At 38.0% G+C, this 25972-nt stretch overlaps 4 protein-coding genes across 10 annotated transcripts; 2 read left to right on the top strand and 2 right to left on the bottom strand.

Annotated features, from left to right (window-relative positions):
- The first annotated feature begins 212 nt into the window (after window positions 1–212).
- On the top strand, window positions 213–1565 carry LOC121743374 (protodermal factor 1-like). The gene is made up of 3 exons (XM_042136665.1): window positions 213–492; window positions 568–883; window positions 977–1565. The coding sequence occupies exons 1-3, from the start codon at window positions 366–368 to the stop codon at window positions 1359–1361; spliced, it is 828 nt and encodes a 275-aa protein (XP_041992599.1). The 5' UTR covers window positions 213–365; the 3' UTR covers window positions 1362–1565.
- Window positions 1566–3025: 1460 nt separating this feature from the next.
- LOC121745466 lies at window positions 3026–5449 on the bottom strand. Of its 5 annotated transcripts, none has more exons than XM_042139392.1 (2): window positions 5249–5449; window positions 3026–4432 (listed from the first exon to the last, which is right to left on the bottom strand). In XM_042139392.1, exon 2 carries the CDS (start codon window positions 4428–4430, stop codon window positions 3381–3383), a length of 1050 nt encoding a protein of 349 aa, XP_041995326.1. In that variant the 5' UTR covers window positions 4431–4432; window positions 5249–5449; the 3' UTR covers window positions 3026–3380. The 5 variants fall into 5 exon arrangements, with proteins under 5 accessions (XP_041995326.1, XP_041995324.1, XP_041995325.1 ...); XM_042139390.1 differs by having other exon boundaries at window positions 5204–5448; XM_042139391.1 differs by lacking the exon at window positions 5249–5449 and adding an exon at window positions 5055–5187.
- A 6645-nt stretch (window positions 5450–12094) lies between these two features.
- Window positions 12095–17040, top strand: LOC121743785 (probable galacturonosyltransferase 15). Of its 3 annotated transcripts, none has more exons than XM_042137154.1 (8): window positions 12095–12140; window positions 12278–12328; window positions 12407–12723; window positions 12835–12878; window positions 14002–14175; window positions 15391–15972; window positions 16046–16348; window positions 16435–17040. In XM_042137154.1, exons 3-8 carry the CDS (start codon window positions 12492–12494, stop codon window positions 16717–16719), a joined length of 1620 nt encoding a protein of 539 aa, XP_041993088.1. In that variant the 5' UTR covers window positions 12095–12140; window positions 12278–12328; window positions 12407–12491; the 3' UTR covers window positions 16720–17040. The 3 variants fall into 3 exon arrangements, with proteins under 3 accessions (XP_041993088.1, XP_041993087.1, XP_041993089.1); XM_042137153.1 differs by having other exon boundaries at window positions 12117–12189; XM_042137155.1 differs by lacking the exons at window positions 12095–12140; window positions 12278–12328; window positions 12407–12723; window positions 12835–12878 and adding an exon at window positions 12898–13891 and having other exon boundaries at window positions 14007–14175.
- A 375-nt stretch (window positions 17041–17415) lies between these two features.
- LOC121743786 (agamous-like MADS-box protein MADS1) lies at window positions 17416–25302 on the bottom strand. Its single transcript, XM_042137156.1, has 9 exons — window positions 25105–25302; window positions 24801–25004; window positions 18785–18866; window positions 18461–18522; window positions 18279–18378; window positions 18157–18198; window positions 18035–18076; window positions 17708–17871; window positions 17416–17614 (listed from the first exon to the last, which is right to left on the bottom strand). The coding sequence occupies exons 2-9, from the start codon at window positions 24995–24997 to the stop codon at window positions 17611–17613; spliced, it is 693 nt and encodes a 230-aa protein (XP_041993090.1). The 5' UTR covers window positions 24998–25004; window positions 25105–25302; the 3' UTR covers window positions 17416–17610.
- Window positions 25303–25972: the final 670 nt, after the last annotated feature.

Below are 25972 nucleotides of genomic sequence, written 5' to 3'. Positions count from 1 at the left end.
TGTAATAAATGTATGGGATAGTTAGCTCAAAATAATGGTTTCAATCTTGAAAACTGGATGAGGAAGGTCTGTTCATAGTCATGCAAATGTTGATATATGTTTATAAAAATGGAGAGTTGCTCTGAGCTCATGATACACACACACACATGTATATGTATATATATCTAATGCAGTGTGAAATTTAAATGAGAGTTTAAATGCACAACTCAACTAACCACATACTTGCTTACCTGTTTCTATTTACTTCCTTCTGATTTCCCCTTTAAATACAACGCTCCCTCCCCTCTGATCATCCTCATCTTCCCCAACTCCCACTCTCTCGTCTTCGTCTTCCTCTTCCTCTTCGTTGTCTCATCTCTGCAAAAATGGAGTCCAGGAGAGCGACATTGCTCTTTGCTGCTTTCACTGTTCTTTCGTTTGTTTCTTCAGCTGAATACTTCGAGGACCAGAAGAACTACTACACTCCCGACCCGAGCACACCTCCGCCTGCAGGTAAACAACATTATATTTCTCTGTATATATCGAAGCTCTCGTGAGGTAACTAACATTTGTATTGTCTTGTCGCAGTGACCACCCCGCCATACAGCACGCCACCCGTCCACAGAACACCTCCCCACGTAAGCACGCCGCCTGCCAACTGTGGCACCCCCCCGAGCCACCACCACACTTCACCGCCTTCCGGAGGGGGAGGATACTACCATTCCCCTCCCCCCACCGCCCGGACTCCCACCACGCCTTACACACCCACGCCCTCGACTCCCACGCCAACGTATGGGACACCACCGAGCACTCCCATCGACCCGGGGACCCCGACCACGCCTGGCATCACCGTGCCATCGCCTCCGTTCTCGTTCGATCCCAACTCCCCACCTTTCACCTGCAAGTAAGGAGAAGAGAACTATGTTACTTACATTACTAAAATCTTGCATTATCAATTTATTATCACTCACTGTTTTGCACTTTGACAAATCTGCAGCTACTGGAGGAACCACCCTCAGCTAATTTGGGGCTTGTTTGGCTGGCTCGGAACCGTGGGAGGCGCGTTCGGAGGTGGCTCTGGAACCGGTGCCGGTGCTGGTACTGGTACAGGTATAGGTACAGGTACTGGAACCCCACCTATTCCTGGGGCAAACATGAACTTGCTCGAGGCGCTCTCGAACACTCGCACAGATGGAGTTGGAGCTCTCTACAGGGAAGGCACGGCTGCTCTGCTGAACTCCGTGGCGCACACGAGGTTCCCCTACACCACAAACCAGGTCAGAGACAGTTTCATTAGAGGGCTGAGCTCAAACAGGGCCGCGGGAGCTCAGGCACAGCTCTTCAAGATGGCTAATGAGGGGAGAATGAGGCCCAGAGCTTGAAGTGTGCTACTACTGCTCAGTTTGGTTTTTTACTTGTTTTGAGGTGGTTTAGGGTGGTATTCTTATCATGTTTATTTCACTGTAATGTTAGAAAATCATGTCATGGTTTCTTATTTTTAATATTCTAGTGATAATTTGTTTATGTGGTGGTGTGCTGTTTCCTAAGCATGCCATTTTTCAATGATTTTTACTCAATTTGTGGAATCTGAGAGAAGAACTACTACCTATTGACTATTGTTTTATGGCAAACAACAAAGATGCTTAGGAACAGACAGAATAGCACTTTCGTTTATTACATTAAATTACTAAATCCAGCCTTGATATATACTCCTACTGATTAATAAATACTCTAGCAAGAGATGAATATAAATAAATGACAAATGCATCATATGGTCCACAAAAAACCACATAAACCTGATCAAGCACAAATATAATTTGACCAACAGTTTATGAAGCAACTGATTATATTGGATGATTCATTCTTAGTGGTTGTGAATTGTTATAACTTACAAGTGATAATTGAGCAACTAACCAACTTCTCCGGTTTGGTTCAACGCTATGCTAGTCAGATCAACTGGTAGAGATTAAGGGCTCGAATCAAACTACACGAGTTTGAAAAGGATAGAAAGATTTTAAGTCCAAAAAAGCTCACAAAAACAACCAGTTGATTTTAGATACCGTATATCCTAACTTTCAGCCTTGTTAACTACTTGTGGATTCTTCAATAGCTAAATTCTAGCAAAAGCCAAATCAAGTCGCAAACAAAATAAAATTAACCCCGCTTCACGTTCTTCATTAGCTAGGCAAAAAATAAGGATTGCTAAACATCCTCCTACTTTTTTAGTAGATGTAAAGCATTGAATTCTTGTAATGGTCATGTTCAAACTGCAAACTGCAAACAGATGCAATAAATAGAGAACACGTTCACTTTGATGCATTAGAAATGGCCATAGCAGTGTCACGTGTTCTGTTACAAGATCTATAATAAATTCGAAAAACAGATACATCCACCCGGTAGTAATATCATAATAGTGTTCACTATTCAGTATTCATCTGTGATACTTGGTCAGATCTACATCTGCTGAGTTAAGGTGTAAATATAAATCATTCTGCAAGTGGTAAATCCAGTTCTAAATGTTGTGCTAAGAGCTTAAAATAAATTCAGCCTTCAGGCTACATAGTTAAGTTGGTAGGATTTGGTCAAATTTTCATACAGTAATAGTAGAAGCCAGGATCAGTGATGTAACATCACCTAATTTGGACCTGGGATCTGGATGATCACATTGACTTGTTAGCCTGCACGAGGCATCCAGATTTTCAATTCTCGACCTCATCATTATATCCTGCAACGGAAAACCGGTTGAAACTAACAGATTAAAGAAAACTTTGAGGTTTATGACAGATAAGAAGTAATTTCTTGGGGAATTCCTTGCGAGCCTTCTGCCAAAGAAAGAAATATCTGCACGTCTGCAATCCCTAAGAAATATGAAGAAATCCCAAAACCACGATGTATGCATAGGCATGTATACTCGGTTTATTCATATCATTATCATCTTCATGGCTCAAAAGAGGTATCATAGTAAAAAACAAATGCAGCAAAACTCATTAAATAATAAGTAGTGACTTTTAAAAGATTGCCAATGCATGGTGATCACAAAATTATATGCTAATTGACCGACCATACGAATGTGCTTTTCGACAAGTCAATTGTACAAATCTCCATGCATAATTCAAGAAGAAAAAATGTCATTGACAGCAGCCAATTACATATAGCGCCTGATGTTGGACGACTCTCATTCAACTATGTGAGATACAATATGCACAGCTCCGGCTTGCACAACTAAACAAAATTGGTAGACTGATTAAATCTGCCAGATTTATGCGTTGCACTTCCAAGCTTTGAGTTCCTCTTTAGTATAGCGCCTGCAAGCATCTCTTTTCAAATCGGGTGATCCAAACTGCAATCACTTTTGCCGGAAGAGGAAACAGAAACTGGTAATAAATCAGATTGATTGCTCTTCATCTCTTATGAGATTCAAACCAGTCAAGGATTTCCTCAGACTGCAAGCTAGTCATTTCATGATAAGCATATGCAAGATTCATTTCTTCCTGAATGTGATTGACCAATGACTTCTTTGGGAGAAAAATGTTTCTCTCCTCAATTGCTGTTTTCCATGGTATCACACGCCCATCATCCCTCATGTAACCGTTCTCGTCAATAAAGCCCTTATCCTGGAAAATATTAAATAACTTCACTGACAAATTACGAGTGAGACCAGGAATTCTGTTGGAAAAAAATTGAGGTGTCAAAGGGAATTCCATGCATTTAATTTCTGCAACATCTATACCCTTCTCCCTCATCACTACTAGATATTTCTCTATTTTCCGGCTTCGTTTTTCATCTTTGGGCATGTGCACAAAGAGTGTAGCTGGATACTTCTTTGTTATATCCAAATGACTATACACCCCTTCAGCGATCATCACAGCAATAGCTCGAAACTGAAACTCTGCGGCGAGAGCAGAGACAAAGTATCCACCAGAGGAGGCACCCATTGCATACACAGGCAGCTTGTCTAACTTTTGCTCAGAAATCCACCACCGGATCATACTTTTAATGATCCCCCGCTCCTCCCCTAGCGACCAGCATACACCTTTACTCGATATGGCAAATACAGCAAATTTTCTAGCCAGAGCATGAAGCACAATGAGCCTCTCTTCAGGTAAACCAACACAATTCGGACACTTAGGTGATTTATCCCAAAAATTAGCTGCTCTACCGCTGCATCCATGAGCCAAGAAGAGAACACCCTTTGGTGAGTCAGGAATCTGCCAGATTAAATCAGTCCCATTCCTCGATTCCACAGTTGGATTTAATCGAACCAATGAGTCAAAGCTATTCCATTTTTGGCTATCAAGATCAGGCATCATCAAAGTGGACTTATCACCATTCTTTCCAAAGAAAAGCACCAATGCAACTATCACCAAAATCAGCAATGCAAAGAAAACTGGAGACTCAATCTTTTTAGTTCCCCTCGAATGCTTCAATAATCTATTTCTCTGTCCAAACATAGCTGCAAAACACCAAATTTTCGACATTAAACATCCTAAAACCATGAAAACATGCAAAACAAAAGAAACACAGAAAGCCAACTTTGAGCCATTTTAACTTCATAAATCATACCGAACCAACACAGATCATATCTCATCCTAGTTAAATTAAACCGATAACACAAAACTTAAAACGAAATCAGCAACACAAGCTCTAAAATCCATCCATACATGGCTGCAAAACGCCAATATTTCCATTAAACATCCTAAAAACATGAAACCATTTCAAACAAAAGAAATGCAGATAGCCAACTTCGAACCATTTTAACTTCACAATTAAACCATCACAGATCATATCATATCCTCGTTAAATTAAATCAATCACACAAACTCAAAACGAAATCTACAATACCAGCTCTACAATCCATCCATACATGGCTACAAAACACCAATATTTCTACATTAAACATCCTAAAAACAATGAAAATATTTGAAACAAAAGAAACGCAGGAAGCTAACTCTTGGCCATTTTAACTTCACAGCCAAACCAACACAGATCATAGCATCATTTCCTCGTCACTAAATCAATCAATCAATCAATCACATGAAACTGAAAACGAATTGGCAATAGTAGCTCTACAATACCTACGCCGAAAGGTGCTCAAATTGTCAATTCACTACCAAATTTAGAGCAAAAAAGGTCAAATCATTGGAATAGCAAAATAAAACTGAAAACGAAATCAAATTAGTTGACTAGAACTATAATTTATAATTTCAATTAGAAGAATTAAAACCTTGCAGATCGGGATGAAATATTGTTGATAGATATTTTCGTCTACCTTGATTCCAGCTACATGTTCTCCTTTTACCTCGAATTACTAATTTAAGATAAATACAACCAAAAATAACTTCTTAACTTAAACTTATTACAAATAAAATACGTATAAACTACCATAGTATTTTATAAAATGAAATATTCTAAGGTATTCCAAATTATTCGCTATATTGATTTGATTTGATTTGATTTAAGTAAGTGTTTGATAATATCATAATAGCATTCAGCTGTTTGTCCAAATTCTTAATACTAGTAGTTATAAATATCTATACACTGAAAATGTTTGAAGCTTTGATAAAGTGACGATTTAATTTGTTATTAATAAATTGTGAAGATACAATATAGAGGGCCCAAATAAATATCATTATAGAGGGCCCAAATACCATGTTCTCGATTTAAATTAAAGTAGGCAAGAAATAAGAAAATATATGCCTTTTTCTTTGGCTACTTTTGGGGTTGGCAGTTTGAGGGGTCGTGTAAGGCTTGGATTATGTTTAAATAATATTATGTTCCAACTATGCAACTCCAATATGAGTTCAACAATACTCTGTCCTATTCATGATATCCATTTTTCTTTTTTTAGTTTGTCATGTTTAGATTTCTATTTTCTATATTTGTAATTAAATCTCTCCCTCCTCTCTCATCATTAAAATATTCAATTACTTTTTTCATTCTAATTTATCACAAACAACTATTATATTTTATGTTTATATATTGAATTTTCTTATTCTATCTATTTCGATGGTGTCTCTAAGTGTTGGATGATTTTGCAAATTTAGGCCATTTTAATTATTGTTTAGCTGAACTTCTCTTGTGTGACCTGCTCTACTGATTTCTTGGCTCACCATTTTTATGGTTGGAACATTTTTATACCACAACAACAGAGAATAATAGTGCGTGGTATACATGGTATTTCAAAGATACTTTTTTCGGAGTAACATTTTTCACTATAGCATTTAATATATTTTATTTATTTTTATGAATACATCCTCATTAGGTTGCGGTCATATTAGAGCATCCACATCCGTGCTACCAACGAGCACGGATGTGAGTCCGGACCCACTTTTACTCCCTGCTCTTAAGCAAGAGCACAACACTAACATCTGTGTTCTTTCGCAAGGACAAGCTCAAGGATCCCACCATTCTATTATTCAATTTAAATAAAAACATTTCCACAATATTAAAATGCATTAAAAAATAACCGGCATAATATTACAAATTACAAAAAAATTAAAAATTACATAATTAAAATCCTAAAAATTAAAATTTTCATAATTAAAGTCTTAAAAATTAAAAATTACATAATTTAAATCCTAAAAATTAAAAATTACATAATTAAATTCATAAAATTAAAAAATCCACTACTCGTGGCCGAATTTTGCCCAAACGTGTTTGATTAGGTCTTCTTGTAGCTCAACGTGGGTTCGGGTATCGCCCATTGTGTGTCTTGTTTCGATCCTCTCACCCACCGTCGTATGCACACCTCGGCGTGGGGGAGACCTCGCGGTTGAGCTTCTAGCTTCATCCTCCTCGTAAAAGCTAGCCGCCCTCGGTCCTTCGTCGGCTATAATCATGTTGTGCAAAATAATACACGTGTACATGATGTCGGTGATATTTTTCAAGTGGCACAGCCGAGACGGGGCCTTCACAATGTTGAATCGGGCTTGAAGGACCCCAAAAGCTCTTTCGACGTATTTACGAGCGGACTCTTGACGCTGCGCAAAAAGAACCTGTCTCGGGTCTTGCGGGTTGCTAAGCGTCTTCACGAAAGTCGACCACCTTGGGTAGATACCATAGGCGAGATAGTAACCCATGTGGTATGTATTTCCGTTGACGGTGTAGTCGATCGCCGGTGCTACACCATTCAACACATTATTGAAGAGTGGTGAAGAATAGAGCACGTTCAAGTCGTTGTTGAATCCGGCAACACCGAAATATGCATGCCAAATATATAGGTGGTAGTCGACGACCGCTTCAAGGATAAGTGTTGGGCCGCTGCCTTTGTGGCCGCTTAAGTGTTGCCCCCTCCAAGCAGTCGGGCAATTCTTCCACCTCCAATGCATGCAGTCAATGCTGTCAAGCATACCGGGAAAACCATGGACTATTTCGTGAAGACGAAGCAACCGTTGGCAATCATCGGTGGTGGGTGCACGAAGGAATTCATCCCCGAAAGCTGAACGAACGTCCTCGCAAAAATTTTTAAGGCAAAGGATTCCAGTGGACTCACCGACATGCAAATACTCGTCGAAGAGGTCAGCCGTTTGCCCAGTAGCAAGTTGTCGGATGACACACGTACACTTCTGCAACGCCGAGAGACTTTGCCGACCGGTTGCGTCTGTACTTGTTTGAAAGTATTCACCATGGGCCGACAATGTGTTGACAATACGCAAAAACAAGCGTTTTGACATGCGAAAACGGCGCCGAAAGTAATCTTCCGAAAACCACGGCTGGTAGGTAAAATAGTCGGCTACGAGCCTTTCGTTGGCTCCCTCCCGGTCACGATGGATGTATCGGCGAGTTGATGTAGTTGGTTGAGGAGGAGGGGTGGGGGTATTCGCTGCGACATAGGCTTCATAGGCGGCACGATGTTGTTCATAGTATTCTTGTTCTTCGCGCTCCGCTTCCGCAATGAGATGAGTGAAATCCATTTGAGGGTTTGAGTGAGAGAGGAAAATGTAGATATAAGTTGTATTAAAAAATATGAATGAGAGATGAATGAGAGATGATTTGATGTGAAAAATGGATGATGAATGTGTGTATTCTTAGATGATTTTGGGGATAATAAAAATAAAAAAAATAAAAAAAATATCCAGAAAACGGTAAAAAAACGGCCAGATTTTTGAGATTCTGAATTTTTTTTTGGTATTATTTTCGAATAATAAGTCATGTTTCCATATCATATAGTGATTTGGGAATGGGACTTTGTTGTCAAAGAAGGTTGAATATCTGCTCCATCTTTGCTCAATAATACACCCACCATCCAAAAAAAATGATTCAACAAAAATATGATATACCTTATCCACAAAAAAATCCATCTGCACGGTGGCCCTTTTTGTAATTAATGAGATTTTATTTGAAGTTAACTAATTATGTTATGTATCCGTAAGATTGTCCAGTATAAGGCGGACACGCCCAATAGTCTCACCCTAGTTTTTGTCCATTGCCCCAGTTTTGTTGTCATAGCTCTAAAATTTAGTGTCCGCCACTATAGTGGACACCTCCAATAGCCCCCAAATTTTATAATCAACTTTCATTTTATAATGTTTCAAGTAATTATGAACAAATTTATCGGGCTATACGTAATTAGAAGAACACGACTATACGAAGCAGAATTAGAATTAGAATTAGAATTAAAATTAAAATTAAAATTAGACACTAAATTAAAATTAAAATTAAAATTAAAATTATACACTACATTTAATCTAGTACAAATCACTAACATGTTTACACTGCGCCACCACCTCCCCTACGTGCCCACACTTCTTCAATCAAATCGGCATGCAGTGTGTTATGTGATGTGGTCCTGCGCATATCAGCGAAGCGTTGGATCAAATATTCATTGTAGTGAGAGAAATTTTTATAGATGTAGAGTTGGAATTGTGTGAAAATAATGAATGGAGTGGGGTGTATTTATAGGTGAATTGAAATGTAAAAAAAAAAAATCGGCTATAGCCGCGACGGTCGGTGCCGCCACTATAGGCGCCGCGCCTATAGCCGCGTTCCCCCCCATTTCGCCGCGTCCTCGCCCCGGAGTCGGCTGAAGCCCGTCCTCCCCCTACCGCCCCCATTTCGGTGTCCGCCCCGCGGGCGGACAACTTCTCCACTATAGCCCTCCCGCCGCCCCAACTCGCGGCTATAGCCGCGTGCTCCCCATAGTGGACACCCTAACGTAGAATCAATATTATTTATATTAATTATTTATAGTTAATTAACTGCGTCTACTAGTCGATGCTGACTATACTAGTATTAAACCTTATACGTCCATCCATGTAAATGGCAAGTGGGATCTTATGTGTCACAATATCTTACTAATAATTTCACTTTTTTATTATACTATATTATAAAATAAAAAACATTACATTATGATTAATAAAAGTAAAAATATAAATAACCATAGTACTCCCCATATTTTAAGATAACCAAGCAAAATAATAATTTTTTAATCTAGATATTCCATAATCATGGTATATAACTTTCTAAAATGACAATATTTTGTTATAATTAAGCATTAATTGTGTAATAGTAATAAAGCCTTAGCTCGAATTAATGTTATAGTGCAATTATAAATTTATATGTGGAACACCGTGTGACAAGCGAGATTGTGAAATAATGAATATCATTTATGGAGATGTGCGTGTGTTGACATAGAACGATTAATGTTCGAAGCTGCAAGTCTAAAGATAGATAAGCTTCTATTTTAATTGCATTCTTTCAACCACTCCATTCCATTTATTCTTGAAAATATAAATATGTCACCTAGCTACTTCCAAGTTCCAATAGTTTTTGTGTAAATATAAATGGACATTATAGAACATATAAGATAAGGGAAAAGTACGTTATCTAAAACAAAATAGTAGTACTATTATACAAATATAATTAGTACAAAATAATGTGAAAATGAATATGTAAGTAGTGTAGTCCTTTCCAATTTTTGTGATGGCCTTAAACCAAGTTGTGATGAAGACACACATCATAGCATAACCATACCTAATTCTCCATTGAGATATGAGACACCAATAACGAGATGATAGAATTTCATTTGCACCTTTTTTCCACACTATGATCATATCATGCTCACAAGTCACATCACATGCCTATGTCCCTTACTTGTTAACACCTTACACTTATAAGATAAAATATGAATATGACACTTGATATTATTAAGAATTTTTTTATATACCCATTTTCTTTCAATTTTGTAAAATGAAAATTGGAATGTAATACATATAAGTGGAATAGAAAACATTACAACACTAAAATAAATTTAATGGATTTTTTACTCGACTATTAATCATTGGAGTCAATCTCTCAATCCTAACCAAATAATAGATTATTCATGATAAGAATGATGCTTACGGTCCTTTTCTCAGGTCTCATATGAATGTCATGCTAGAAACATAGATATGACTATGTGAGGCAATATTATTTGCCCCTAAAATCATAAACATTAGCTGAAATTTGTTACTTTCCGTGAATCATGAATTTGGTCGCAAAATTATTACTTAGGTCTTGTGACGAATCTTCCACGAGTTTGATTTTTCTCCAAAATGAAATCAAAGCCATGAAAAATTTACAATAAAATCTAATTTCATGATCTTTGTAATCAAATTTACCATAAAATATTATAGAAAGTACTTGATCCTTCTCATTTAAATTCACACATTTTCTTTTCGTGGTAGAGTACTCCCCCTCTCATTCACGATGTCTACATTCTTGAATAGCATGAGATTTTAGGCGGAATAGTTTTGTGTGATAAAGTGGAATGAAAAATGTGATTGAATATTATAATGAGGACAAATTATAAAGGAAAGATGAACATACGGAGTGATATGAGGATGTAGAAAGTATTGGTTTAGGCAATGTAGAGAAAAGAAAAACCAATGTGTTGGTGTAACTCTGAGGTGGTTAATCTTCAAGCTCGAATAGTACTTCCTTCATTCCAACTAAGATGACACATTTTTATTTTTGATAACCTTATTTCTTCAATTAATCTACTCAATCAATTTTTTCTCTTGATTAAAATTTTAACTCTATTTCTCTCTCACTAATACTCCCTCCGTATTTTAACAATAGCAACTCTTTCCATTTTAGTCTGTTCCTTAAAAATAACAACTTTCAAACTTTCTATTTTAGAAAGTATTTACACCCCTATACATTAATTTATTTACCAATACCACTAATAAAGTAGACCTCATAATCCACTAACATTAATCCTATTATTTTTTTCTCTCCATCTCTTTTACTTTATCAATTTTTTTCTTCCTCTCTCTTAATTTACTAAATTGTGCATTAAAACTCGTGCCGTTTCAAATGTTTCTATATTTAAAAAACGGAGGGAGTATTTACACCCACTATTCCTTTATCCAATTAACCACATTAACTAATATTTAACTTTTTAAATTTTATAATGACTAAGAAACGTGTTATTTTAGTAGGACGGATGGAGTATAGTTTAATGTTATCATTATTAAGAAACTTTGTCTTGGATGCCTACATATAACGCGTCTAAGATCACCGTCAGTATTGTACGATGCCTACTAGCACAAAAGTCAAGTGTTGTGATGTCACTAATTCACATTACTCAAATATTCTTATCTCCAATTATGGCTACATATTGATACAGATACCTAAAATTTAATTAATTCTTGAATTATACACACACAATCTTTTAATATGATAATATTAGCTTTCAATATAAATTTTCAATTTGTTGCGATTTAGTTAAGAAGCTAAAATCTCCAAATCAAAAATTGAAGAACATTATTATTCCTTCCATTTCTTAAAAATACTCAATTTTCATTTGTCCAAAACGTTTTTCACAACTCATTAACTCTAATCAATAATGTGGACAATACATCAAGCAAAGTTTATTACTCTCAAATTTTGGGATTTTAGATACCAACATAAATTATGAAATTTAAAATATTTATATATATTACTCATATCAAAATTATATGCACTGTATATTTATTCCTCAGCATTCTGTACAACGCGGCATTGCTTCTTGCCCCCCCAACCCCACAAACCCCAACCCCCCAAAATTTTTATAAAAAAATAAATAAATAATGTACTTGTACTTTCACACACACAAAAGCACACACAAGTATATATTCACATCACGCAGCAAGAGTGAGTAAAAAGGCAAATCAGCTTATGCTATATTTACAGTACAACGGGTGCGTCGTGATTTCGATTCATTCACAAATCCAAGCAGATTACTTACTCGTATAAGCATAAACTCTCTATCTCTACACATACATATATACACGCATTGAGATACAATAGCCTATTGAAGCATATTCATGAACTTCAGTGCAGAGCTCCATTAAAGCAGATATTCACTGATCAATTGCTTCAAGCAGAGGTAGGTTTCATTTCGATTGTCCAATCAATTTAGAATAAGATGCTTTGCTTAAGCTGGCACCGCCTCTTGCTTCGATAGGTGCAAATCATTGAGATCCAAAGCCGAAGCTGATCTGTGCGATGAAATCCTTTCTGAAGAAGAAGCGGAAATCGGAGACCGCGATATGAAGGTATACGTATCGGCGATCGGGATTAAGAGACTAGCCGCGTCCGCCGTCGCCGGACGCGGAGGTGTTTGGCGGGGGATGAAGTGGAAGAACTCACTGCCGGCGGCGGGTAAACGCCGATTGTCGCACCGCACGATTAGGCTGTTCGCCGGCCTACTTTTGCCCTTTCTTCTTGTTAGGACTGCTCTTCTCGTGCTTGAATCGGCTGCGCTCTGTTCTTCCCCTATTGGTAATTTCTTTTTTACGCATTCTCACTCCGATTTCTCCGTGTATGGCAATGTTGTAAATTTTTGTGATCTCGTAAGGGTAAAATTGTAACATCAGTCGTGTTAAGCTGCAGGTTGTCTGACATGGCGGTTTTTTGGCGGGAGTGACGGTGCCTTGGTAAGTTCACATTTGGTTCTCTGTTGATGGTAATTTTAAGTAGTTGGATAAAATATTAAATACACAAGTTCTATTTTGGGGGTTTATGGACATAATGAATAGTATGTTGCAAACATTTAATGGATTTTATAACGAGAATCGACAAGATTAAAAATCTATCTTTTGAACAATAAACAAATTATTGAATTATTATTAATATTGTTATTTGTTTGAAAATAGTATACTCCTAGTAAACAAATTTAGTGAGTGATTGAATAAGTAGCTGGAAAGGAGCAGGACTAGTGGATGAGCGCTTTCTGAGGACTGTCGGCAATCAGCTTCACCATTTTCTTTCATCAACACATGGCATGCTTTAGTGCCACAGACCACTTGATTTCACATTGATTTTGAGTTTGATTTGATTTACCCCCTTCAAATTTTAATAACTAACTAGTAGTAGTAGTATTTAAAGTCTATTTTAACTAGAGTTATACAGTATATATTAATTTTATAATATAATATTAGTATAATAATTTAATAGAGTTTAAAATTCACTTATTCAAAATAGAAAAACTACGAGACATTTGGACTTTCTTAGATGATAAAATGAGATATTATTTTGTAGCTCCGTTCCATGTTAATAGAGTCATTTTTCTATTTCCGTAAGTTCCAAGTTAATTGAGTCATTTCTATTTTTTGGCAAAAAGTAATATTCCCTTTTACTTTATTCTCTCTTCATCTCTCTTATTTTATTCTATCTTACTTTTTCACCATCCATTTAACATACTATTCTTAAACTCCGTGCAAAAAAGAATGCCAAGGATAGGAGGGAGTAGTATGAATTTTGAAGATTGCCTTATCTTCATGTATTTTTATGATTTTGTCATGATCTAGTCCAATAGAGGATCTCTAGTACCTAGCCTATGACTTTATCCAGGAAGAAAAAGCCTTGACGAGCCACTAGTGCAAGAATTACTGTGTAGCCCACTTCCACTATGATTGGTGGCTGCCATGATTATAGGCTTTTGTACAACGTACGTAGACATTTACGCCATAAAGCAAAAATGCATGTGAATGAAATGCATGATTTTGTTCCTATTTGGCTTTTTGCTTACAATACTCTGCTTTAATAATGTCAAAAAAGCTCAGAGAAGAGCTGACGAGGGCCTTGCTGGAGGCAAGTGGTAGCGAGAATGGTGGTGGAATTATTACAGTTGAGGGTTCAAATTCTGACCCAGTTTCATTCAAGGATCTTGTAAAGGATATGACTATAAACAGACAGGACATAAAAGCCTTCGCTTTCAAGACCAAGGCCATGGTAATTCACTAATTTGCTAGTGTACTACTACTATTTTATTCACTTTTAACTTATTATCTGTGTGCTTTTTAAATTTTGGCATTTCTTTCGTTTCCTGTTTTTGTTTTGAGTCAAGTACACCAAATTTTATCTATAATGAATCTTTAGTCATTCATCCCTCTTTAGTTCTTGTGAGTTTTCTTGCTAGACATAAAAATTGATACTAGTGACGGGCGATGATGAGATGAAAGGACAAATTGGGTGTGGACTGAGAATTTTGTAATATCAGTTTCTGTTTTTGTTATAACATGTGATATTTATGATACAAATGGCTTGATGACTGTGATGTAATTATACTTCATCGATGAGTCGGTAGCATGGTAGTAACTCACATGTGCTCTTCTTTCACTTCAACTTGTTTTGTTTTGTTTTTCTTGGAGAGGTACACTTCTTTCATCTGCAATATAATTGGCAACATGTGAGATCATAAATTTTGTTGCTGGCTAAAGATAAAAGCTTTGAATATTATGTTCTGTCACTTCAATGCCTACTCTTTTTGGTGCTTGTTATATGTCCACAATGTGAAGAAAAGTGCCAACCATCCCTGATATAGAATATATTGTTTCATTTTGAGATAATATACCAACTATAAATAAGTGAAAGTTGGGTGATGGTGTTCTAACTGAGGTTGGTTCCATTTCATTTTCATTCAAATAAATTGTGCAGTTATCTTTTGCATCACTGCATATGTGAAAAAGCATTTTGTAAACTTTCTTCACAACAGAGAAAAGCTTTAGATGTATGTATGTAGTCAAATCATTGTTACATGGAGTAATTATTAATTATAAGGCAGCCAGATATTGAAGAGAAAATCTGCTCATGTAATCGTCAAAACTTGTACTTAAGTATCAACTGATATGAATGACACAATGGATTAGATTCATACCTTTTTTCTCATCTGGAACAACATACTAAGCTTGCAGAAGGGGATGGTAGAAACTGTTATATATTTAATCTCATACCTAAATTCTGATTTACTGATCGTCTGATTCCCAATATGATAAGAACCACATTACCATAAAATTATGCTACTCCTTTAACAGCACTCAACAGCCTCTTATTATTTTGACTTCTGAAGCTTTTTGATATAGCATTGTGAACATGACCAAGTCTGTGGCATTAATCGTCTCTAGTCTATTTGATGGACTTGCACATTAACTCTTTATCTCATCGCAGATTGCAAAGATGGAACACATTGTAAAAACTGCTCAGTGGCACGAATCTATGTACTGGCATTTAGCTGCTCGTGGTGTACCCAAGAGCCTCCACTGCCTGTCACTTGAAATGGCCGAGGAATATGCTGTGAATGCTGCAGCACGCTCTCGAATACCTTTGCCTCAATACATTCACCGCCTCACAGACACTTCTTTTCATCATGTTGTTCTTTTAACTGACAACATCCTTGCTGCCTGTGTGGTTATCTCCTCCACTCTCAACACATCAAGGAATCCCGAAAAATTGGTCTTCCATGTGGTGACTGATAAGAAGACATACACTTCAATGCATGCATGGTTTTCAGTAAACTCAATTGGCTCTGCAGTTGTTGAAGTCAAGGGCTTGCATGAATATGATTGGCCTCATGAGGTGAATGTAGCTGTTAAGGAGATGCTAGAAATTCATCATCAGATCTGGAATCACAATTACCGAAGTCTGAAGACAGAGGATCTTGAATATGGGAATGGAAATTACCACAAGCTAGATGTCCTAAGTCCCAGCTCTGTCTCCCTCTTGAATCACCTCCGTGTCTATCTACCCGAGGTAATTTTTCCAATAAATTACTGTTTGTGAGTATAATCTTATGTCCATTTTCTCATATCAGTGTATCTTACAGCTGTTTCCAGATCTGAACAAAGTTGTGTTCCTGGATGATGATGTCGTAGTACAACATGACTTATCACCCCTGTGGGACTTAGATCTCAACCTGAAAGTTGTGGCTGCAGTTGTTGATTCATGGTGTGGAACTGACTGCTGTCCTGGACGAAAGTACAAGGATTATTTCAACTTCACGAATCCAATCATATCGTCCATTTTAGACGAAAATCGCTGTGTATGGCTTTGTGGGGTAAATGTTTTTGATCTGCAAAGATGGAGGAAGAGCAATATCACTGCAGTGTATCATCAGTGGCTTAAACTTGTGAGTATGCTCCATTTTTTATACTTAGATCATTATTTAGTTGGTGTTAATGTTACTTCCTTTTTCCTAACCTCTTTGTTTTGCAGAGCCTCAATTCTGGTTTCGAACTATGGCATCCGGGAGCACTTCCACCGGCCTTACTTGCATTCGAAAATCACGTCCAAGCCATTGATCAGTCGTGGCACATAGCCGGTCTAGGGTACCGGTATCCACTAGTAGACAAGCAGATCCTGGAAACTGCAGCCATCGTGCATTTTAGTGGGCCGGCAAAGCCATGGCTCGAAATTGGGTCACCAGAGGTAAGGCATCTGTGGACCAGGCACATAAATTCATCGAATCATCATATTAGAAAATGTGGAATAGCGAGTTGAGAGGATGTTTTATACACATATGTATGTATCAATATATCTATATCTCGATATTTGTTTCGGTTTAAACGCTGGAGGAGTTGGTCGAGGCAGAGGGAAGAAGGTCGAGCCTTCAGTCTCTTCTCAGATACTGCCCCTCTGTGGATAATAGCACATATATATATATATATAGAAGAAGCAAGCTGAGATATCTATATATATATGTGTGTGTATAGCGAGATATCTAACCTACAAAACCAGTGTAAGGGTGAAGAAGATTTTAATGTAACTGTATATTAATTTGTAGCTTCATCTATATATGTATAATATCAATATGGTTCTCTACTTTATGAAGTGTTGCTTTAATAGTTTTGCATATTTTGGTTTGAGTTGCTGCTGATCATACTGTTTGCTTTGTCAGTAGGTTTTACTCTGTTTCTCAATCATCTCGTTTCAATACGCCGTCTTCCCCTACCAATAGCCTTGTTAGTGAATGACATGAGTTTTGAATCAAAATTGTAAACTAAGAGAGAGATAGAACAGAAAAGATTGGAGTATTCTTAGTAAAAAATCTTTTCGAGGATGGAACAATTTGAAATAGAAAAGCATAGCGTTTTATAAAGTCCCCTAGTGTGTTAAATGTAATTCATGAGCCATAGTTTCATAAAGAAATACATAAAATGCAAGTCCAAATTTATCAGCCAATACAGATGTAATTAATTGGACATTAACAGCTTATATTTGTTAGGATTAATTCCACAACAACATTATCAAGTTCAATGTAGTTAGTGTTTTACATAGAAAACTGCTGTCAGCCCCTAACTTTAGATCATCAAATTTCCATAAACAATATATATAGATATATATAGGAAATTACACCATCTTGATCATCCATCTCCAAGATTTCTTGCCCTTTCAGCTGCAGACATGAATATGATTAACTGGTTAAAACCATTAGTACTTATTCACTTAATAATGAAGAGAACAAAAGCATAATAACGGGGGGACATACACGAGCTGGAGTGGGGTTTGGTCTGAGCGGGCGTAGGAGGGTTCCATGAGGTTCATGGGGAGGAAGTTACGGATGTCGTAAGGCTGTGTAGTCATGGGCTCATGGTACTCGGATCCCGCAGGCATCAAGCTCATCTCCTGCTGTGCTCTCTCACTCTCAGCTATCTGCACAGACCAACCAAATCCTAATGAGGTTTCGTTTCGAAACCAATTAATGGCATGATAAGCGGCTCACTAAGTATTTAAGTTAATCCTTTTTACTTCACATTTTCTTTACGAGACAACTGACACGTGAGTATCTCAACACAAAACCCTTTCAAGTAGTTACCTTTGCTCTGAGAAACATGTTAGCATTATGCAGCTCAAGCTCCTGATCATAAATCAAGACCAGACATTATTGATAAGTTTTTGTATTAATCAACAAAAAGGAGTTGTTGATTAATTAATTACCCTCTTTTGCATGAGCTCTATCTCAGCAAACAACAACTCATTCTGCACAAAAAACATGATATGATAAAATATGATATGGCTAGATATGTTTTGTCTTCAAAAGTAAGAGTTGATTGATTTACTTTCTTGGCGCGAATTCGGCTTATGGCCTTCTCCAGTTTTCCTTCCATGCTCTTGAGATCCTTTGGTGGCAAACTTGTCACTCCATCTCCCAGCATTTGTCTACACAGTAATCAAAAGTTTATCAGTAGCATAACATTTCTCTCTCTATATAACTAACATTAATAAACAGCTAATTATAAACCTGTTTGAAGATTGCATATCTCGTATTTGTCTGCGCAACTTGTTAGCTTCTTGCTGGTAAAACTGGTCATAATTCAAGGAAAAAAGTTAGACTGTGAAAACAAATAATGTAAGGAACTCTAGAAAATCTACTGCTGTTTTGAAGTCAAGCAAAGATACTGTACTAGCTAGCTAATTTTCTTGCAATTCCTCATTACACTGTTTATTTTTATTTTTTACTGGTAATGTGAATAAATGACAACACTTTGTGGAGTTGAATATGCAAAGGTAAGTTAAGTTAACACACAATTTGATAAATAAGGATGAACATTGATCAATTACTTGCCTGGGTATTAGCCTCTGATGTGGACACAGCACTTGAGGAATCAGCAGTTGCTTTCTTGTACCTATCAATAGTTGCCCTAACACTGCAACCCATACAATTCATATTTCAAAACCTATTCTTACCTCTTTGAAGAGCCATCAACTTTAGATGATTTAAGATCTTGGGATACAATTTAGTGGATAAGCCAAGTCATATTAGTATATTACTGATGATAAAATTAATGCTTAAACACAAAGTCCATTGCACATTCAAGAATTATTATTCAAAATTCTTCAAAACCTTTTTATTTTACATATATAATTATTATGTAAAACTTAGTATAATTTTTACGTACTTATCTAGTAAAATCCTACTTGAACCAACAACAGATTCGTGAATCAAGATCTTGATTCGGATAAATACAAATGGTCCTATGGGAACAAGGATTTCCACGGACAATTCGTTTCTGAGCATAAAGCTATTTTCATGTAGTGTTAGGCCAATTACATAGTACTATATAGTCCACATAAAATCGGGTTCGAAGAATTGGATTTTTTATTAAAATGGAAATCCCTTGAAATTAGGAGTATAAGAGCATCTCCAATAGAGATAGTCCAGTCATAGCTTAGCCACAAACTCCACCTGCCACATCATCAGCACTAAAAACTCCTCATGACATATCATCAGGACAAACAACTGGATAAGCAATAGGTCAGCCATAGTCTAGCCACAATAAACAAAATTATAAAAAACAAATAATTAACAATCACACAAAATACAGAATTAAATTTACAACACAGATACGGGAAAATTCAATAATAATATTAAAATTTTAAAAAGTACATTAATTAAAAAAAATTACATTAATTTTAAAAAAAAACTCAATCCTCGTCGTCGTCGCTGTCGCCACTATCCGAGACCCCCAAATTTGCGGCATCTGAGCCCGCGTCTGAGCCCCCCAACTGTGCCGCGGCGGCATTCAAATCGGCCTGCATACTCACGAGCATTGAGTGAAGAAAACTCTTCTCCACGGGGTCAATTGCCGTCTTCCAGTCAGCTAAGATCTTGTACATCTGAGCCCGCGTTTGTTGACGCGCGAAGAAGGCGAGCTCGGCTGTCGACCTGCCAACAGGGGGGGATGCCGACTGGACCTCCTGGGACCCCTGGCGAGCCCGTTGCGCCCGCCTTTGACCAACCGGGCGAGTGCGGCGAGTAAACGCGGGAGGGGACGGGAACTCCTGAACATCCTCGGGGAGGTCGTGAGAATCGCCGCTGCTGCCGCCGCTGTAATCACCGGTATAGTTCAGTCCTGCTTCTTCGGCCAGCCAGCATCGACACCTGCCTGAAACTTCTCGGAGTCCATCAGCACCTCATAGCAAGGCAGTAGGTGAACTCCTTATAAAGCCCGGGCACGGGGAAGGCTTTCTCCGCTATCCTCCTGCAGTTCTCGTCAGTTTGGCCACTGGTCTGCATGTGGAGGGCGTTGGTGTACAAGCCCTAAAATCGGGAGACCGCAGCCCTGATTCGGTCCCACCCCTTCCGCCACTCCTCCCCGCTGCGTGGCCTCCCCTCCGGGCAAAATGCCTTGTAGGCTGCTGCTATTTTAGCCCACAAGTTGATGATCCTCTGATTGTTCGAGGCGAGGGGATCATCGCAAATACTCACTCACGCCTTGGACAGCGCGACGTTCTCCGCATCTGTCCACCTCCTCTGTGCCGGGCTCTCATCATCAACCGGCTGCGACGACTCGCCGACCACCCTCTTACCCTTGCCCTTCTTCTTCTTTGGCGTGCCCCGACCCCGCCCTACTCCCCCCGTTTAAACGGGAGTGTCCGCATCCCCGAGATCTATCCCCAACTCCTCTAAGGAGAAAGTATCTCACCCAGTGAACTGCGTCTCCGATGGGGTCAATGTGTGCGAAGAAGTAGTCAAAAAATCAAAACTAGGGCGATAGACGTTGTCCCCCCTCCCCCCGGCGTCCCCTGCATCCCCGACTGCCACCCACGGATGCCATCCCGGGCATCATCTGCTGCCAAGGGTACATGTTGTAGTACCCGGCCATCGGACCCCATCCACTTCCCACGGGTACCGTGGGAGTTTGAGACCCGCTCGTCACTGGAGTAGACTCGTTGTTGTGCTCCATTTCGCGTTGTTGCTCTTGTACATAAATTAAGATAGAGAGAAAACTCGTTAAAACAAGTGGTGCGAATGAAGATGACGTGCAAATCGCGTATATATAGTGTATCGAAAATTAAATTAAAAAAAAAAATCGGCTGGCCGATCGCTCGCCGATCGGGAGCCTGCAATGGCGGCCAGCCAATCGGCGAGCGCATCGGCCAGCGCCCGGGAATCGGCGTGCGCTCGCCGTTTTTCTCGTCGATTTGGCCCTCGCTTACTGCAATGGTTCGGCGAGTGGACCGGTCAGCGCCGGGAATCGGCTAGCCAGTCCGCTCGTCGATTTGGCCCTCGCTCGCTCGCTTACTATGAAAGTTATAGAGAATGAACAGAATAAATATGTGTAAATATTCTCTGACCCTATCAATCAATCATGGTCCTAATCTTGAGTTTAAGGTTGCTTCCTGACTGAGTCAATGGCCTTATCTATGCAAGAAATGAATTAATCAAGAATATCTTTTCACAGCAATAGTTAATGACTATATGTCAGAATGTTACTAGAATGCTACAACTACCTAGTAGTGTACATGATCCACCTTAAATAGCCATTTGTATGCTGATGACATCATATTCATTCAGATTGTGTATTACTTGATGCTAAAGTGTCACAATAAGAAATTCCAAATTTTAATGATAAACCTTACAGTGTGGTTTGACACCAAAATCAAATCAAATCATAAAATTTGATTTGCTAATTCATGAAACTACTTCAAATTGTATCAATACAAAAATGGACCACCAGCAAACTGCATTATAATTAAATTATTTTGATATACTCCAGCTTAGTAGTAATTATAAATAAAATTTATAATTTCCAGTTTCGTTTACAGTTTACAGTTTCTTAGAAAAAAAAATCAATTTTTCATAATAAAAATTAAAATTTTTATCTTGATCCTAGTACAAAACTAGGGTTTATTCCAAATAGACAAAAAAAAACCCACATACTCCATAAACAAATCAATAAATACAGTGAAAAGCAAAAAAAACACAGAGTGAAAAGTGAAAACACACAGATCCATCCATCCATCTATGATCTATCCATCCATTGATTATGAGTGAAGCAGTAGAAGCTGCAACCTTAATTTCGTCGACGCAGTGATTGGCTGCCCCTCACTCTGATTGGCCCAACCAACGCACCAGTGGCATCCCGCCACGTGTCCGGGCTGCCCCTGAACCGGCGGTTAATACCCGCCACCACTAACCGCCTCGACACTCTCAAAATCCTGATATTGCTCCTCCCCCACCCACCAACAAACTAGAAAGACTTGCTTTTTATCCTCACGAATCTATGTTTAAATATAGTATAATGTCTCGTTTGTCTGCGTTCTGCTGTTCCGATTCCTAGGGGCTTTCGCAGCCATTTTCCGATGCACTCTAATTACACCTCAACAAAATCCCATTCCCTCTTAATTTGATTTGAAGGCACTAGTTTGAAATTGTTCTCTCTCTCTCTAGAAATGAAATGCGACAAGGCTAATCCAAGTAAATAAATGTAGGGTGATTTGGGTGTCAATTTTTTTCATGAAAGAAACACGTTTTTAGCTTCAAAAGGCTGAGTTGTGGGAAATTAACTTAGCAGAAAAAGTTGATTTTTAAAAAGTTGGTGGGGGTGATGATGCAATTTGGAAGGGAGAGAGAATAGTACAAAATCCTAAGAGTGGAGGACAAAGAAGAAGTCGTCATATTGGAAATGGCGGAAGATTCCTTGGTTAAAACATGCAACTCATTTCAAACCCTAGCCCTTGTTTTTTTGAATTAAAACCTGCAAATTTGTCATTTTGAATTAGAGAAAGGTACTGACAGAACTTAGTCGTTCGTTTGAAGAGAGTTTTGTATTCGTTGTGCGGCAATATCTCTTCCATGTAGGCAATGTGACTATCACATATGTTCAACGTGGTGGTTAGGAGCTCTACATCATCTAGTGTGTCATCTTGCAACTTTGTTACCACATGCTCCATTGTAAATTGGACTTAGCTATTTTAAATAATTCATCAAGCTCTAAAAATAATAGAATCATATTACTAATTATTCACAACGTTGTTCAACCGGTGTCTCTGTCAAATCCTTCAAGGAAGTGACCGAGGGCCAAAAGTTGAAAGACGTTGTGATTAATTAGTAATGTTATTCTTATATTTTTTGTGCAATGGGAATTACTTAAAATAGCTTCTCATTTACAGTGGATCAAGTGGCCAACGAAGCTGCAAGATGGCGAACCAGACCATGTAGAGCTCCTAACCAACACGTTGAGCATATAGGGAAGAGATACTATCGTACAAGTGCACAACGCCTACAAAACACTATCCAAACTAAATCTACCAATGCCTTTCTCTAATTCAGTTATGGTGATTCGGATTACTATTTTTTTGGTTTATAAATTATAACCCCAATCCTAATTTTTTGAATTTCAGGCTAACTTGCAAAGTTATTTTCGAGTCAACTATATCAGGTTGCGGTCTACGATTTACAGTAAACTGCGTTGTGATTTTTTCAGAGTTATAAAATTTTCATCCTAACCATATTAAATTATGGAGCAATTCGGGTTAACACAAGTGATTCGGGTTAAATTCACATCCCTACCTACACGCCTAAAGCAATAAATAAATAATACACCAAAAGTCTACACATAAAAGCACAAACACACAGTGAAAAGTGAAAACACACACATCCATCTGCAACCTTAATTTCGTCGACCCAGGGATTGGCTGCCCCACTTCCACGCTGGCACAAGATCCCACAATATGATTGGCTCAACCATCTCCCCAGTGGGATGCCGCCACGTGTCGCCGCTGCCCCTCGACCGGCGGTTAATACCCACGGCCACCCTTTTCACCGCCTCGATTCACTCAATATTATATTGCACCCAATTTCTTCACACCAAAGTAAAAAAGACTTGCTTTTTATTCTCAGCAGGAATCTATGTTTGCATTTAGCAAGTTTCAGAGCAGCCATTTTCCGCCATTTCCAATCTTTTCAAGTTTACAACAAAACCACATTTCCTCTTGATTAAATTGGCATTAAATGGTGTAGTTTTGATATATTGTTTTAACCCTCTCTCTCTATAAAAATGAAAGGTGGGAAAAGAAGGGTAATTAAAAAAAATCTAGGTTGGTTTAGCTGTCATTTTATCACGAAAGTAGCACTTTTTTCAGCTTCAACAAATATTGAAAAAAAACAGTGTATGATAAAAGAGTGGTGATGATGATGTAACATGGATGAGAGAAGAGAGAATAGTACAAAGTTGAAGACAAAGAAAGTCGTCATATCAGAAATGACGGAAGATTCCATGGTTAAAACACGACTTTACCATTTCAAACCCTAGCCTTTGCCCTAACCCTTCCCAAATTGAAAAAAAGGCATATTTGTTAAACCCAAACCAAAATGCATAAATTGATAAACCCTAGGTTTTAATTAGGTTTAAAAATTTGAGCTTGTGATTAGATGAAATGACATTGATTTAAGGAACAGTCTCAGCTAATAAGAGCTTGACAAGTTTGTGATAAGAGTCATCATCTTTCTAGGGCTGACAAATGACATGTGTAGAGAGAGAGAGAAAGAGATGATTTTTACAGGGCTTGTTCCATAGATCTTTTAAAGACTTGCATTTTGTTTGATTCAAAATTTACTTACTATTGAGATACCAGTGTTTTTAACTATGCACACTCCTATTTCCAACCATCACAACAGATCTTCAAAGACTATCAAACAAGCAACACAAACACTCATAAAGGAAACAAGATCCCACACAAAAATCAATCAAGAAAGACAAATCAACCTAAATCAGTGAACCAACACAATTTTTTTTTAAAAAAAAAAACCCTACACCATGAAAATAATATGTAAATTCACAAAATTGATGACACACCTGTTGTTGGAGTACTCATAGAGCCTTCCGCGGCTCGAGAAGACGACGAGGGCGACCTCGGCGTCGCAGAGCACGGAGAGCTCGTAGGCCTTCTTGAGAAGGCCATTCCTGCGCTTGCAGAAGGTGACTTGACGGTTGGTGGTGTTCTCAATTCTCTTGATCTCAATTTTGCCTCTCCCATTTTTGCGCTCATCCATTGTAAAGCTGAAATAAGCAAGACAGATTTGGGGAGTGGATTGAGATTATAGGCTGATTTAGGGAATGAAAGCACTGAAATAAGGTAAACAATTGTGTGGTTAATTACCAATAGGAATTGGAATTTGGGAGAGAGGAAGAGGGTGAAACAAGATCTCTCCTTTTCCTTGCTAAATTCACTGTTTTTTTTCTATACTATACTTGTGAACAAATAGAGTTGCAGAAATTGGGAATGAGTTGTTTCAGGAGACAGATATTAATAGCTATCAAAATTGACCTCTCAACCACACCCTCAATTATTTCTAGTTTAGAGCTTTGCCTACCTATATGCTATGTGTAATTGTGAATAGAATATGCTTACCTTTTATCAATTCTAAAATTATGTGCATTTCATTAGTTCATTCATTTTTCATCTTATATAGTGTAAATGTATGTGGCCATAAATATAACTTTTCCATGCTATCTAGTATGAGAGTAGTGGTTATGTTCGAGTGACGGACACGGTAAACAGAACTCGTATGGTCGTGCACAGTGAAGAAGGTCATCTGACTGTAGAAGCGGCGCATAAATTTCAGACAAAGAACGGAAGTGAACCCAAACTCCAATAGATTTAGGAGAAGTTATTGCACTGTGGGATCGGTGACAACTACAATGATTGAAGTTCTCTGCTCCAACCCCACCTGGATTCGCCATTAATTCCAGAATCATGTGTTTATGAATTGTGTGGTGAAATTTGCTTCAAATTTAGTCAAGCTAGGGAGAAAGGGGATGGATTAAGAATGTTTTACTCCTGATTACCAAATTACACTCTCAATTGTTATCTCTTCTTCCCAACTTACACATTGAACTTTACATGTTAGTTAGGAACAGACATGTCTTAGCAAACCCATGTACTAAAGGGTATTTTGGGTTTTTTCACACTCAAGTGGCTAACTTTATTTTACTTTCTTTGCAGTGGTGAAAACCTTCCAAAATTT

Source organism: Salvia splendens, chromosome 8 (assembly GCF_004379255.2).
Source record: "Salvia splendens isolate huo1 chromosome 8, SspV2, whole genome shotgun sequence".
Taxonomy (NCBI): Eukaryota; Viridiplantae; Streptophyta; class Magnoliopsida; order Lamiales; family Lamiaceae; genus Salvia; species Salvia splendens.
Note: the sequence above shows the minus strand (reverse complement) of the source record. Positions and strands in the feature narration are given on the sequence as shown.